Source organism: Coloeus monedula (assembly GCF_965178545.1).
Source record: "Coloeus monedula genome assembly, chromosome: 3".
Taxonomy (NCBI): Eukaryota; Metazoa; Chordata; class Aves; order Passeriformes; family Corvidae; genus Coloeus; species Coloeus monedula.
In genome coordinates, this window is record NC_138783.1 from 105,344,105 (window position 1) to 105,356,988 (window position 12,884).

The 12,884-nt window shown below is 36.8% G+C and overlaps 1 protein-coding gene across 5 annotated transcripts in view; it reads left to right on the forward strand.

Moving 5' to 3' along the window:
• CNKSR2 (connector enhancer of kinase suppressor of Ras 2) overlaps positions 1 to 12,884 on the forward strand; it is a 209,303-nt gene that overhangs the window by 90,283 nt on the left and 106,136 nt on the right. For all 5 annotated transcript variants that reach the window (XM_082278612.1, XM_082278613.1, XM_082278615.1 and 2 more), the window contains exons 7-8: positions 139 to 198; positions 4,893 to 4,961. In XM_082278612.1, the coding sequence (XP_082134738.1) occupies positions 139 to 198; positions 4,893 to 4,961 (129 nt within the window). The remainder of the gene's footprint in view (positions 1 to 138; positions 199 to 4,892; positions 4,962 to 12,884) is intronic.

Below are 12,884 nucleotides of genomic sequence, written 5' to 3' on the forward strand. Positions count from 1 at the left end.
CATGGCATGCATTAAAGTCCACAAATCTTAAAGAAAGCAAAAAGAAAAAGATTCTTTAAGAGATATGCAAGTTTTGTTTGGATGGTTATGGTTTGTGAAACACTTTAAAAATTCTTTCCCATGATGTCTTTTTCTTAGGGTATGTACATTAAGTCAACATATGATGGTCTTCATGTAATTACTGGAACAACAGAAAATGTAAGTATTGTTAATACTGTATGTTCAGGCCTGGAAGCCTTTCTGACCTTACCTGTGGTTAATGCTTTCCCTTTGCTATAAACTACATTTTGCTTGCAAACTTGTGCTAGTTGGCTGTTAAGGACCAATGGCATGTTGGACAGCAGAGATGCTTGTGCTTGTTTACCTCAAACTGAAAGAGTTGTTCCCAGTTAAGAACCAAGAGAATCAGTCTTGATTTGTTCTTGCAAGACACCTAAAATACTCTGATCAAGACAGGAAGCAGCTGTCTTGGAGTTACTTTGCTCTGTGAATAAAAGATAAATGTCTATATTATGTTTAGGCTGTTACGCTGGAGTTTGCTGCAGTATTAGACAAACAGCTTTTATATTTTCCATCTATCAAGCTTCATTTTGTAATAAATGAGTGCATGGAAATGGACATCCCTTCACATTGACAAATAACCATGTATTTCTGCATGAACTTCTGAGTAATGCCTATGGAAAGGAACACTTATTGCCAGTGTACTAATTCTCACTGAAGGCATTAAAAAACAAGTGAAACACAATAGACTACTTTTCAAAACCCTTTGAAATACAACCTCCTTTCCTCGTACAGCATGTTTAGGGAACCGTCTGTCTGTTAGGAGTTGAGTGAAATTAAATTTTGGGGGAAAAGGCTTCTATCCACGATCTTCAATTAATGTGGAACAATAATTAAATGACACTGAACTGTTCCATAATGGTTTAGGCAATTCCTTTCAAAGATCTTGATGGCATTTTCTTAAAATGAAGCTGTCAGAAATATTTGTTTTATCATGCTATTGTGTCATCCTGTGGGAAGTGCAAACTACCTACATGGCACTTACAGCTGCTGCATCTGACCTGCAGTGAGGTTCTGTTAGCATTTCTATAAAATAGGAGTACTATTTTCATCCTTTCATAGGAGCTGCAATCTGATAGCCTTTTTCCTTTCTGCTTTTCTGCTGTGGGCAGGATATCCATGGGTTATAACCAATAGATAATACCTGTTGTAGAATTTGTGTGAATGCCACCTGTCTTGGAATAAGAAAATGTAAGGAATTTCAAAGAAAATAAAAATTCTAGATAGTCAGGTCTACAGCTACAGACATCATTAGTGAAATTAGCAAAACTAAACAAACCAAACAGAACTACAGTTGAGCTTAATCTAGAAAATGTATGAAATAAAGAGAACAATTTTTACAGTTGAATCTCTCAAATTAAAGAAGGAACAATTTCTTTCCATAACTTACTAATGGATTTAATTTCCCAGGGGCAAAGATAAAAATAAAATCTTAATGCATTCCCTCAAAACTCTTATCTTTTGTGATTCATGAATATAATTTAAAGCTATGTCAGGAAGCTTCAGTCATGATGACTCTTCTGCTGTTATTACTGATTCTTTCACTCACTGTGACACCCTGGAGGTGCTCACAGCAGACCAAGAAACTGCACTCTGTTGTCAAGGGAAAAAGCTGTTTTGTGTTAAAGCATTTGTGAAAATGAGTAGTGCTTTAGAGAGAGAAGGGTGTCTCCTGCTTTTAAGAACACAATTTCTAGCTGCTTTCTTTAACACACACATACAGGCACAAGCGCATGCACACACACACACACACACAGAGTTTTGATTTTGGTAGATGGGAAGAGAAACATCTAAGCAGCATAGCCAGAACAAGATCACAATGGTGCACATGTGATCTGACCTGCTGGTCTTGACGTGTTTACTCTTTGCCATACAGTTTTAAGTTCTAGGAAAGAAGAATCCAAATTCTTTCATTTGAACGAAATTTTGTGTCCTTTCAATTTCCAAATCTACTCTTCCAAGTGAGACAATTACAGACTTTTTTGTCTGAAAGATCCTGGAGAAGAACATGTGTCTGTATTAAACACAGTATCATGGTAGTGCTCCCCACATCAATGTAAGAGAGTAGTTTTGTAAAGGCAGTTCTGCTTTTTCTGTCTGGCATTTGAGGTGTTTGATGTCCAGCTGCAAAGCCTGTTAGAGTTTGGATCTTGCTGTTCGGCATTAGGAGTCATCTCCCCCAACACATCAGCCCTGCAGATCAAAGCAGCTGAGCTCTGAAGCTTGGACTGAGACAGAGCAGTGTTCCTCACAGGTCACTGCCCTGTAAGGGCTTCTCTCCAGTGGCCCTGTAGCATTAGAGCAAGCTGAGCTTTCCAGTTCCTGTCATCTGTCTTTCATTTGGAAGTAACAATCTAAATGGTGTATTGGTCCAGCAAAAGATTTTAGGTTTCTTGTTGAGTAGCCCTTCTAGACCGTGTTGGAGAGATTCTTTTAATTCACAAACCGAATGTGTCCTTAAATAAGACAATTTTGTCCTTTGGTTTTCCAATAAAAAAGAGCATTTTTCTAAATTAATAGCATGCATTGCCTCTCCAGCAGGAATGTGGCTTTGAAGGGGTGCTCCCAGTGTCACCACTTACTGCGATCTGGTTGGCTTTGCAGTGTCAGGGTACCCTTAGACTGCAGGGAAAAGAGACTTTTCAGAAGAAATAACACCAAAATCTCCACTGTGGGCATGCAGCAGTTGTCCTGCAGGGGCTCTTAACTGGACTTTCAGACAGTGTGGGTATATACAGGGGAAGATGACAACATTTAGCCTAAAGGAGAAAACCAAATTTTTTCTAAAGAATAAATCCTAAGCAGATTCTGAATAGCTTTTAATTATTGATGTGTGAGCTTCAGTGACAGGTGCTTCCATCTCTTCAACTCCCTGTTGAACCGAATTACCAGCTAATGAAGATACAGTTGTGGTGTGGCACACTTTGTTACTCCTAGTAGGACTTCATGAGTGGATTCTGTGCTTGATGATTAGCATATACATCTAAAAAAGGAAGACCTTATCAATTCTCCTCTGTTTTCCTTAAATAGGCATGATAAAAGGTACTATTTTACAGCAAGGTCTGTTTTTTACTGGAGAGGAAAAGACAATAAGGAGCAGGAGTTATAACCCCTTCATAAGACCACAGCCTTGACATTTCTTTATAAAGGATTTTTACTTCACCTTGTGTTTGATTGCAGTGAGGCTTTTTTAATATAGGCTTTTCCAGTTTGAAGATTCTCAGACCGTATTTTAATAGCTTGGCAAACCGCTACACAGAATGCCTGTTTTGTCAAGACTTAAGCTATGAATGCTGAAGACACTGTAAAGCAAAGGGTGTATAATAATAAAATCCTAAAGAGTTCAAGGGTAATGACACAGGATTCACTTACATCTGAGTTAAAAGAGCTGTATTTCGTAGGAGGATTATAAAGATTTTAGAGGTATGAATGAGGAGTGAAATGGCAGACAGAAGACAGATTATTAGGACAATCACCAGTGTTAAAGTTTTTCCCCAAGTCACTCAACCAATACCTTTATTACTTAAATAGTCAAGGCTGCAGTTCTTTATTAAGTAAAATGAAATTCTTATTAGCCCAGTTTTATTTGGGATGTTCTGTGCAATGTCTGCTAGGACTGAGTCATGAGTGACCTTTCTTTCAGTCTCTCACGTCTCTTGGATATCTTTAATTTGAACACTGTCCTTAACTAAGGCCAAGAATTATGTGAATTGAACTAGAAAGTCATGGCCTAGCTATGGGGGGATGTGTTTTGAATAGGGATGTAGTGCATAGGTTATTACAAAAGGTCCACATTTCAGGCCTGGAGCACTTTCTTTAGATGACCTGTTATCTCACCTGGAAATTGATTTCATTTCACTCCTTTACATAAAATTTATAGCAGTTTTTTTTATGAAACCTGCTCCTGAGCAACATACTTCATTTGCGTTTTTTTTAAAACTGTCAGTCTCACCTTCTACTGTGGAGTCAATTAAGTGCCTCCTGGCAGCCACAGTATTGCGAGAAAAATTAAAGTGTGACTCTCTGAAAAACGGAAAGAATTTGTTTTCCTTTAAACTTACAGATACTCCCCTCAGCAAACAGTTGGTCTACTGTAAAGGGAGAAGAAGGGCAAATTTTGGGGGCTTTCACTTTATGGAAGAGGGTTTTTTTGTTGCGGGTTTTATTTTTATTTGGTTTTTTTGTTGTTACTGAGGATTTTTTTTGAGGCAAAAGCAAAGTACCAAACTACTTTGCTTTTCTGAAAGTGTGATCACTGTAGGATTTTGATGATGGTTGCATTTCTTTCACCCTAATAATGTTCCAGAACAAAAGTTACCATTAAAGTACTCACTCTTCCTAGGTTGTACCTAACCTAATCTACTCTCCTTGTGTACTCTTTGCAGAACAGTAATTTACTGAAGCTCTCTGCAACATATTGAAATGTTGTAGAATAAAAAGACAATTTTACGAAGTTTGTTTATATGGAATTGCCAGTTAGATTTGATAGGTTCAAAAGTCAGCCAAAGATTGACTTTTGAGGCTTAAGAGGTGTCAGGCAGATTAAAGCATTCTTCTGTCAGAATGAAATTCAAAAGAAATCCTTAGGACTCGGTTATCATATAAATTCACACCTTTCTTAACATGTGATTTTATTGTGTAGAATAGTGCATATCATTTTTCTCCAACAAGAACAAACTGATTTATTAAATATTTCTTTAATTCTTTATTTCACAGTAGAATGTCATTATCAATCTAACCTGAATTACACAGCTTAGCAATCATACTGCTGAAAGAGAGATGATGACCGGTAAGACCTGTATTCTTGATCATCTCTTTTATTTTAAATTCAGTCACCTGCAGATCGGTGCAAGAAAATCCATGCTGGGGATGAAGTGATTCAAGTTAACCACCAAACTGTGGTATGTATAACTATGTTCTGTGTCAATTGGAGATAGAGGTGTCGTGGCACATTAGCATGTGTAGAGAAGAAATGTGTAGAAAAATGTGTATTTATAAATCATTATTTCTTCTAACATCTACATTTTCCTTTTCTCTTTTGAAACCACACAGTTCTGAAGTTTTAAGCTAAACCCTGATCATCTGAGTATTACAGGAGATACCAAGTTAGGCTAAAATAGCTGTGGCTTGGGAGATCTGTTAGGCTGTTTTCTACTTACCCATGCTCTGTTAATAAACAGTTGGTTTAAGTGTAATGGAAATTTTGGGTCGAAGGGATGCAGGAAGTTGGAAATATTGTGCCCTGGTGGGTTTAAGATCAAGAATACTTCCTGGAATCTGGAAAACTTAGTACTTTCCAAACGTACCGGACAGTGTTAGAGTGTGTTTTTTAAGAAGACAAGCATGTGAAATTCCCATAGGGATACCTAGGGTGATTGACTTAATTTAAAGACAGGTTTTAAACTTGGAAACTTAAAATGTAACAAAACTTTCAGATAGTTTTCTTGACTATCATAACACCTTGCAAATTGCCCTTTGTGGGAACAGATACTTGTTAGTTTCTGGTGATTTTATTTAGGATTAGGGAACTGTTAAAATGAATTTACCTTTTCTAAGGTAGGGCTTTGTAAGACAAAAGAGCAGACTGTCAGTATAGAAAGCACCTATTCTTTTTCCAGAGTATGAAGTTTCTTAAGAGTAGTGAAAGTCAATATATGGTATTAGTTACATGTGTTCTTGCAAGCATTTTAACAGACAAGAAAATACCATGTTCCATTGTTATTAGTGTGGCAGTCGTTTGTAAAGGTTGTGTTTTGTCATTCCACACGAGGCTCCACTTCCAGCTTTAGGCCACTGTACATCATGTCAGCTCCTCTGCACAGATTAGGGTAATATTTCACTATTATTTCACTCCAGTTGAGTTTGAAATCAAATATACTGTACATATGTGGACCTTAATGGATGAGAAGCTGTCATTTGAGCTATGCAATGTAATTTGGTAAATCTGAGCAGGTCAGGGTGAATTTCAGTATTGTGTTGGCCATATAGCTTCTTTATCCCATGTTGTATCCCATGATTACTTTTCACATACAGTTGATGACTAATTTCTCTGTTTTTCTGCACTAAGAGAGCTTATGACATCAATTTAATTTGAAAAACATTTTAGAACATTATTATTTTGGCTATTAAAATATATACACATCTGAAGAAGCACATCATTAAACATTCAGTACTTACACTAGCTAGTTTCTCCAACAATTTCTGATGGTGCTGTAAAGTTGCCTTGTCAACTTGAAAATTTCCAGTTGGCTAGGTATTTATTCTAGTTTTCTTAGCACATATGCACTGCTTTTATTTGGTGGAAAGTTCAGATTCTTACCCCTAACACTAACACTAATGTTTTGACTAGCCTTAAGATGAGCTTTCTTACCTAGGTGGAGGGAATATTTAATGTAGGAGTTGAATGTTTGCATAAGTGAAGTATTTTCAGAGGCACAGAAAAAAGTACTGATTGTATTTCTAGGGAAAAGGACCATAGGGAGCTAAGACAAACTTAGTTTAATATGATGCAGTGATTATGTATAGTAATAGACTGAATCACACATTTACCTATGCTTTACTTTGTTGTATCAACAATATAATTGAAATAGTTGTCATCATTGATACTGTATCCAATGTATACAAGTAATTTTCTCGTGTTTTAGTGTTGATTTTCCAAGTGAAAGTCAACTAGGATTTTCTTAGAAATGTGGTAGTACCTCCCATGTTACCTTTGCAAAAGTACATTTCATTCACTCTTCAATTTATAAAGCCCCAATATTTCATTTTTTGTATATATTCTGCAGAATTTGACAAGAGTCTAAGTAAATCCTTTTGTATTCCAGCCCCTATCATGAGGAATTTACTGTCCAGTTCTAGGAATTTGTTTTTCTGGGAAGACATATTATGTGACTCTTGCTTAGGAGATAAATAATTCTGAAGATACTACATTTTGTTTATACTGTTTATTGGGTTTTTTTTCACACTTTATATACTACTCACCAGCTGCAAATACAGGACAACTTGCTCCCTATTGCTTATCATACGTATCATATGTAACTCATCAGACTTATATCACTAGTATTGACCATAGAAATAACTGACTAAATTTTTTAGATATCTAATTCTAAAGCTGTAGGGAAGTATTATTCACATGTAGCTGTTATTAAGGTGATGTCTTGTAAATGGAGACTCAAAATATAAAAAAATATAAAAATCTTAACTTTAATTTCTTTTAGAATTAAACCTCTTTTTAAAAATTTTCTTCAGTTATTTCTGTGTATTTTTTCTGTCAAATTGAAGTTAATGTCTGTCTTTTGTACTTTATATTTCAAAGAATAAATACGAATACAAGGAGGAGAAGTTCCATACAGTTGGTTTAAAAATCCAACTTGTTAGATAATACTTTTTACATGAATCACATTTTAATAACTACGAAAAGGCTGCTTTTTCAGAAAGCCCACTGGCTTTCAAATAAGCAGCATGACAAGGTAGGAGAATAGTTAAGTGATTTATACTGATTTTCATTATGCGTGTCCTAATACTGGGTGTCGGATAGTTTTAAATTGTCTATTGACATCCTTTGCTTGTAGTGATGCTTAATCTTCATAGTATTTCATTTGGCAGTGAAATCAAAGAATTTCAAGTGATTATTTTGATTGTTTGCTATTTGATAGAAAACATGCATAACAGGATTGTTCTACTTGTTGCTCGCAGGATGCTTGGAATGTAAATATCTTCTAAATTTTTTAAATAAAAAAAAATTGATTAGGCCTAAAATCATGAAAAGTTAATGTTCAGAAAATGGTTCTTTAAATAGTGGTTCATTAAGGTTAAACAGCTATGTGAATCTTCTGTGTCAGTTTTGCCTTACAGGACAGATCTATTCTTAAATAACTTCGCTCTGTAAGTAAGGGTCATAACTCCCTCCATCATGAGTAGGTCATGGACCTGTTGGACCAAGTCCAGAGGAGATCACAAAGATGATCCTAGGGCTGGAACACCTCTCCTTAAGAAGAGGCTGAGAGAACTGGGGTTGTTCAGACTGGAGAAGAGGCTTTGAGGAGACTTTGTAGCACCTCCCAGTACCTAAAGGGGCTACAAGAGAGCTGGAGAGGGACTTTTTACAAGGGTCTTTATTGATAGACCAAGGGGAATAGCTTTAAACTGAAAGAGGGCAAGTTTAGATTAGATGTTAGAAGAAATTCTTTGCTGGGAGGCTTGTAAGGGACTGGAAAAAGTTGCCCAGAGAAGCTGCAGATGCCCCATCCCTGGAAGTGTTCAAGGCCAGGTTGGAGAGGGCTTTGTGGGGATGTTGGACACTATGTGATCTTTAAGGTCTCTTCCAACCCAAATGATTCTGTGACTCCTCTATTAAGATTCAAAGGATTTAGACAATGTCTTCTCCTAAACGTCCCTAAAAATTCCATTCTTAATCTTCTCTAAAAGCCTGTGTGTCTAAAATATTTCCAGTGTAAACAAACAGGTAAAAACACCTTCCTCACTTGGATATTTCAGAATTTGCACTGTACCACAGCTCTCATGTTAGTGCCCATATATAATTCAGGAGCCTATTTTGGCTCAAAATAGTCCTTCTTTTAACCAACTGAAACAGCAGGAGACTATATTATTGCTTAAATGAATTAGTCCTCTCCACAGTACTCTTTCTGGTTGCATCAGTGATAAAACAGTAGAGAAAATACTCCAAGCAGAAAACAGGGATGTACAGACTCAGGATGATACACTATTCTTGATTAACAGTCGGTTCTTGTGTAATAGTTTCTTTATTTTGGAGGCATATTTGGCACATTCCATATACTTGGAATACAAGTATGATGACTTACAGATTGAATACACATTTGATATGAGGTGAGAGACTTGTGGATTCCCAAAATTTGTGTTTGTTGGCTAAAATTCATCAGAGTTTTTGTAAATATTGATGATGGAAAAAAATACTTGGTTGTGATCAACTATCAATCTGTTGCATGTAGAAGCTGGTAGGTTTAATGTATTTAACACCTATAAGTTGGAATTGGTTTTTTTGGAATCTTGTAGTAGGTAACAGCTTTTATACAGCACGTTTCTTACTGTGGAGACTCCAGTGTGCCAAACCGAGTCCACATAATTGACTTGCAGGAACTCTTTTTTTTATTTACAGTACAAAAACTTAGAGGAGATTTTGCTAAAATTCTTCTGAAGCATGTTATACATTTACAAGATCATACCTTGCTTTATTGGAAGGGTATACACTTAAAGAGTGTGATGCCTTTCTAGATACTCATCCTAACTTAAGTCTTTGTTTAGAAAAATAAGAGAACAGATTTTTAAGTTTCACTGTACAATTAGTGAGGAGAGTTCAACTTCCACAGAATGTCTTAGGATTTGCTGGGAGATGGTAAATTCCAGCTCATGGGAAATACTGAACTTGGGGTGCATATGAATCTCTGGAGTGTATGTATCCCAAATGGAGTTTGCAGTAGATGGCCTCTTATTTTGAGGGAAAACCAAACAAAACAAAACACCTCTAAGTAGAAAAATGATGTTGCAAATATTTTTGTTTATTTGTTTTTTTCTGCACTGTTTCAGATCCAGCTAGGCTTTTGTGAGCACAGGTATTTGATTTAAGGCCTTGTTAACCTGGCTTTTAATGAGGCAGTATTTCTAAAAAGGCTTAGTGAGGAAGTGGGCTGGAATAGTATAAGGCAGAGGGCAGCAGGGTCAGTCCAAGCTTTAAACATTAGATGTTTGACACCTTACACAACTCCCATTAACAACATCCTTATTTAAAACAGTATTTTTATTTTCTTATGATGCTTGACTTGAACAAAAAACCAGTGCAGCAAGCTCATAAAAGTTCAAGGGAAATAATCTTTATGTTCAGTTTCTTTCTGTTGCTGTCATGCATGTGCTTTTATGGAAGAGGATATAGAGGAACAGCTCCCAAATCATGCTTTTAGTAATTTCCTAATCCTTGGGTTTTCTCTGTTTATAAAAGTTTGGTAAATGTTAACACAAATATTTTAATTTTAAAGGTGGGTGGGATTTACATCTGAAAGCTTTTTAGGGCTATTCAGAAATGTTCATGGAAGTCTTTGTGGAAGTAACCTAGTTCTGTAGGGCTCTGTCCTAAACTCTTTGTAGTTTGCAAGGGAAGGGGGTCCGTACTTCTTGGCAATTGTAGTCTGTCCTCCAACCACACTCTCAAAATTCCAGTATAATTCCCTATCCTGTTTTTACAATCTCCGTAAGTATTGTGTAGTACTGAGAAAAGAACTGAGTTGTCGTGATCCCTTTGAAAGAAAAAATATTTTTGTAAATTTCCCTTTACCATGGAATTTGGGTTGAGATTATATGGTGTTATTTGTGTTATCTTTTTTAAATAGATTTGCAGATACACACAGAAATATTTTGTCTTGCATATGTCAGGGAAGTGTCATATTGCAGAAATGAAATCTGTGAGGGAGCATGATCTTTCATTTCCCCATGGGAACAAGTGCTGGATGCTCTCGTCCATGGAATCGCTTTTCTGTTGATCCCTGGGGCTTGATGTATGGAGCACACACCACTTTGATGAGCACAGGCTCATTCTTATGTAAATAGTGTGGTGTGTCAGTGTGGGCATGCAGTTGCACTTCTGTCTCTGGCAGGACAGAACAGCTAACAAACAAGTCATCACATCTGTGCTAAACCAGCGTAAGCTTTGGCCAACCCATGCTGCTTCATGTTTCTGCCAAACTTTAAATAATTTTCCTTATTAAATGTTCACACTTAAGCACACCTGTGTCATGCTCCAGTGGAATTCCAGTTGTAGCAGAAAGCCACTGGTGTCATTCATCAGCTACCTGCCTCCTAGATGATAACAGAACTAAACTACGTCAGTTTTTCTACTTTAATTTAAAGTCAACCTGCTTGTCATAGCTGAAAGCATTAAATCTGGTTGACTGTGCCCAAGAATGGAAAGGGAACACTGTCAGTGTCACTTGTAAGTCACAAATGGTTGTGGAAACTACTCCTTACTGCCTCTGGTTTTGTGAATGGCACATTTTGTCCTGTGACCTGGGCACTGGCATCCCACATCCTGTGTGCTCTTGGATCTGTGTTCCAGAGCACCTGATCCCAACCCTCTGCTGCAGTTCGGTGCACTAGAATATGTGCTGGGCATGGTAAACCTATCTGTGGGATTGGTAGGGCAGGGGTGGAGCTGTGAACAGTCAAGCACTGGAAGGTTGATGTTTCTGTATGAGTCCTTTCAGGAAGTCCTTTCAAGAAGAAGCTGGTGCAGCAAGAGATGCTCATTGTCTCGTATGACTGGGACATGGCTTCAGTAGCCATACACTGTATTTCTAGAAGTATTCCTTGCCAGCTGATTGTGGTCCTGATCACCTAATGCCATTTACTGCATACTACAGCTCACTGAAAACCAGATTATTTTTTCTGTCCTGGTTGTACCCCAGAATGGACAACTCTACTGTTACTGAGCCCTGGTACTTCACTTGTGTGATTGTATAAACAAACAGGAACAACATTCGGGAGACTGTTGAGCTCTTACATTCTTTTTCTTTGGGGAAAATAAGTTCTTTTGTAGTTGATGACATAGACTGCTTTGTACAAATACGGTTTGGGAATACACACCTGGGCTGACTTTAAGGCAGCAAAGTATCTTTTGAAAGCAGTGTAACTGTAGTTAGAAATCCTCTGCAGACACCAGTTGACTTTTTCTGAGTGTCACGGGTGGGCCTTCATAGTGTCACTGCTGGCAGTAGCCACATTTCTGAGTCCATATCCAAGTCTGGTATTTTTACACAAGCTATACTTAGGACTAAACTCCTGAGGATGGATTTGCTAAAAACTGCTGCAATATTCTGTGGAGCATTTTTGTGACCTAATGGTTAAATTTGTCTTTCTGCACAGAAAACACTGGAAGATGATGCATTTTAATGGTTTGATTTTTTAGAGGGTTTTTTCTGTTTTGCTGTTTTTCCCCCATATGGTAGCATTTCCATAGAAAAAAAATCCTCTAATTGATGCTGTAAATGGTATTAATATTTTCAACATAAATATTGCAAGACAATATGCTGCCAAAATATTTTTGCATATATTCCTGATAAAAATTATTTTCATATTCTCGGTAGTTGCTACTGGCTGCAAATCTTGGTACAATTTGTATTTGCAGGCAGTTGAAATTAAAATTTTAACAGTATGCTCTCAACAGTGAGAATACTGTGAATTCTGCAGTTAAAATGATTATTCCAGAATATATAATGAGATTATATTTTTTATGCCAGGTAGCAGATATTAAGTAGAATTAGAGTTTTGTGTTGTTAAATTGTTTGATGCCTGTAGAACAGAATACAGATTATATTACTCTTTTTGTCTCATAAGAACAGGCTAAAAAGGCTTATTGTTAGTGTAAGTTCAGGTATGTGTATTTGGGAAGGAAGGCAGGTATTATTCTGCTGCTAATAATTTCCTTTTAACTGAGGTTGCTGAAAAGTGAAGTACACTGTAGAAAAGATGATGAAAGCTTAAGGAGGGATGTCTTCAAAGTTGTGCATATTAACACAACTGACATTACTGCTGTGCACAGCCTGGACCACATATGAGTTAGGATGGAACAATTTTGAATACTTCTGTGCTTTATGCAGGTAGTAGCTGTGTACATGACACAGCTGATCTTCAGGTTCTAGCCCAATCTTCTGTTGCATAATCTGTTGTCTTATTCTCGTGAAATTATGAGGTAACTCGTGAGGAAGTATGAAACAGTGATAGTTGTTGTAAAAATAGATCAAAACAGTAAGAAAAGCAAATTAATTCTGTGTCACATGCGAGGAAAAATTAAAGCAAGG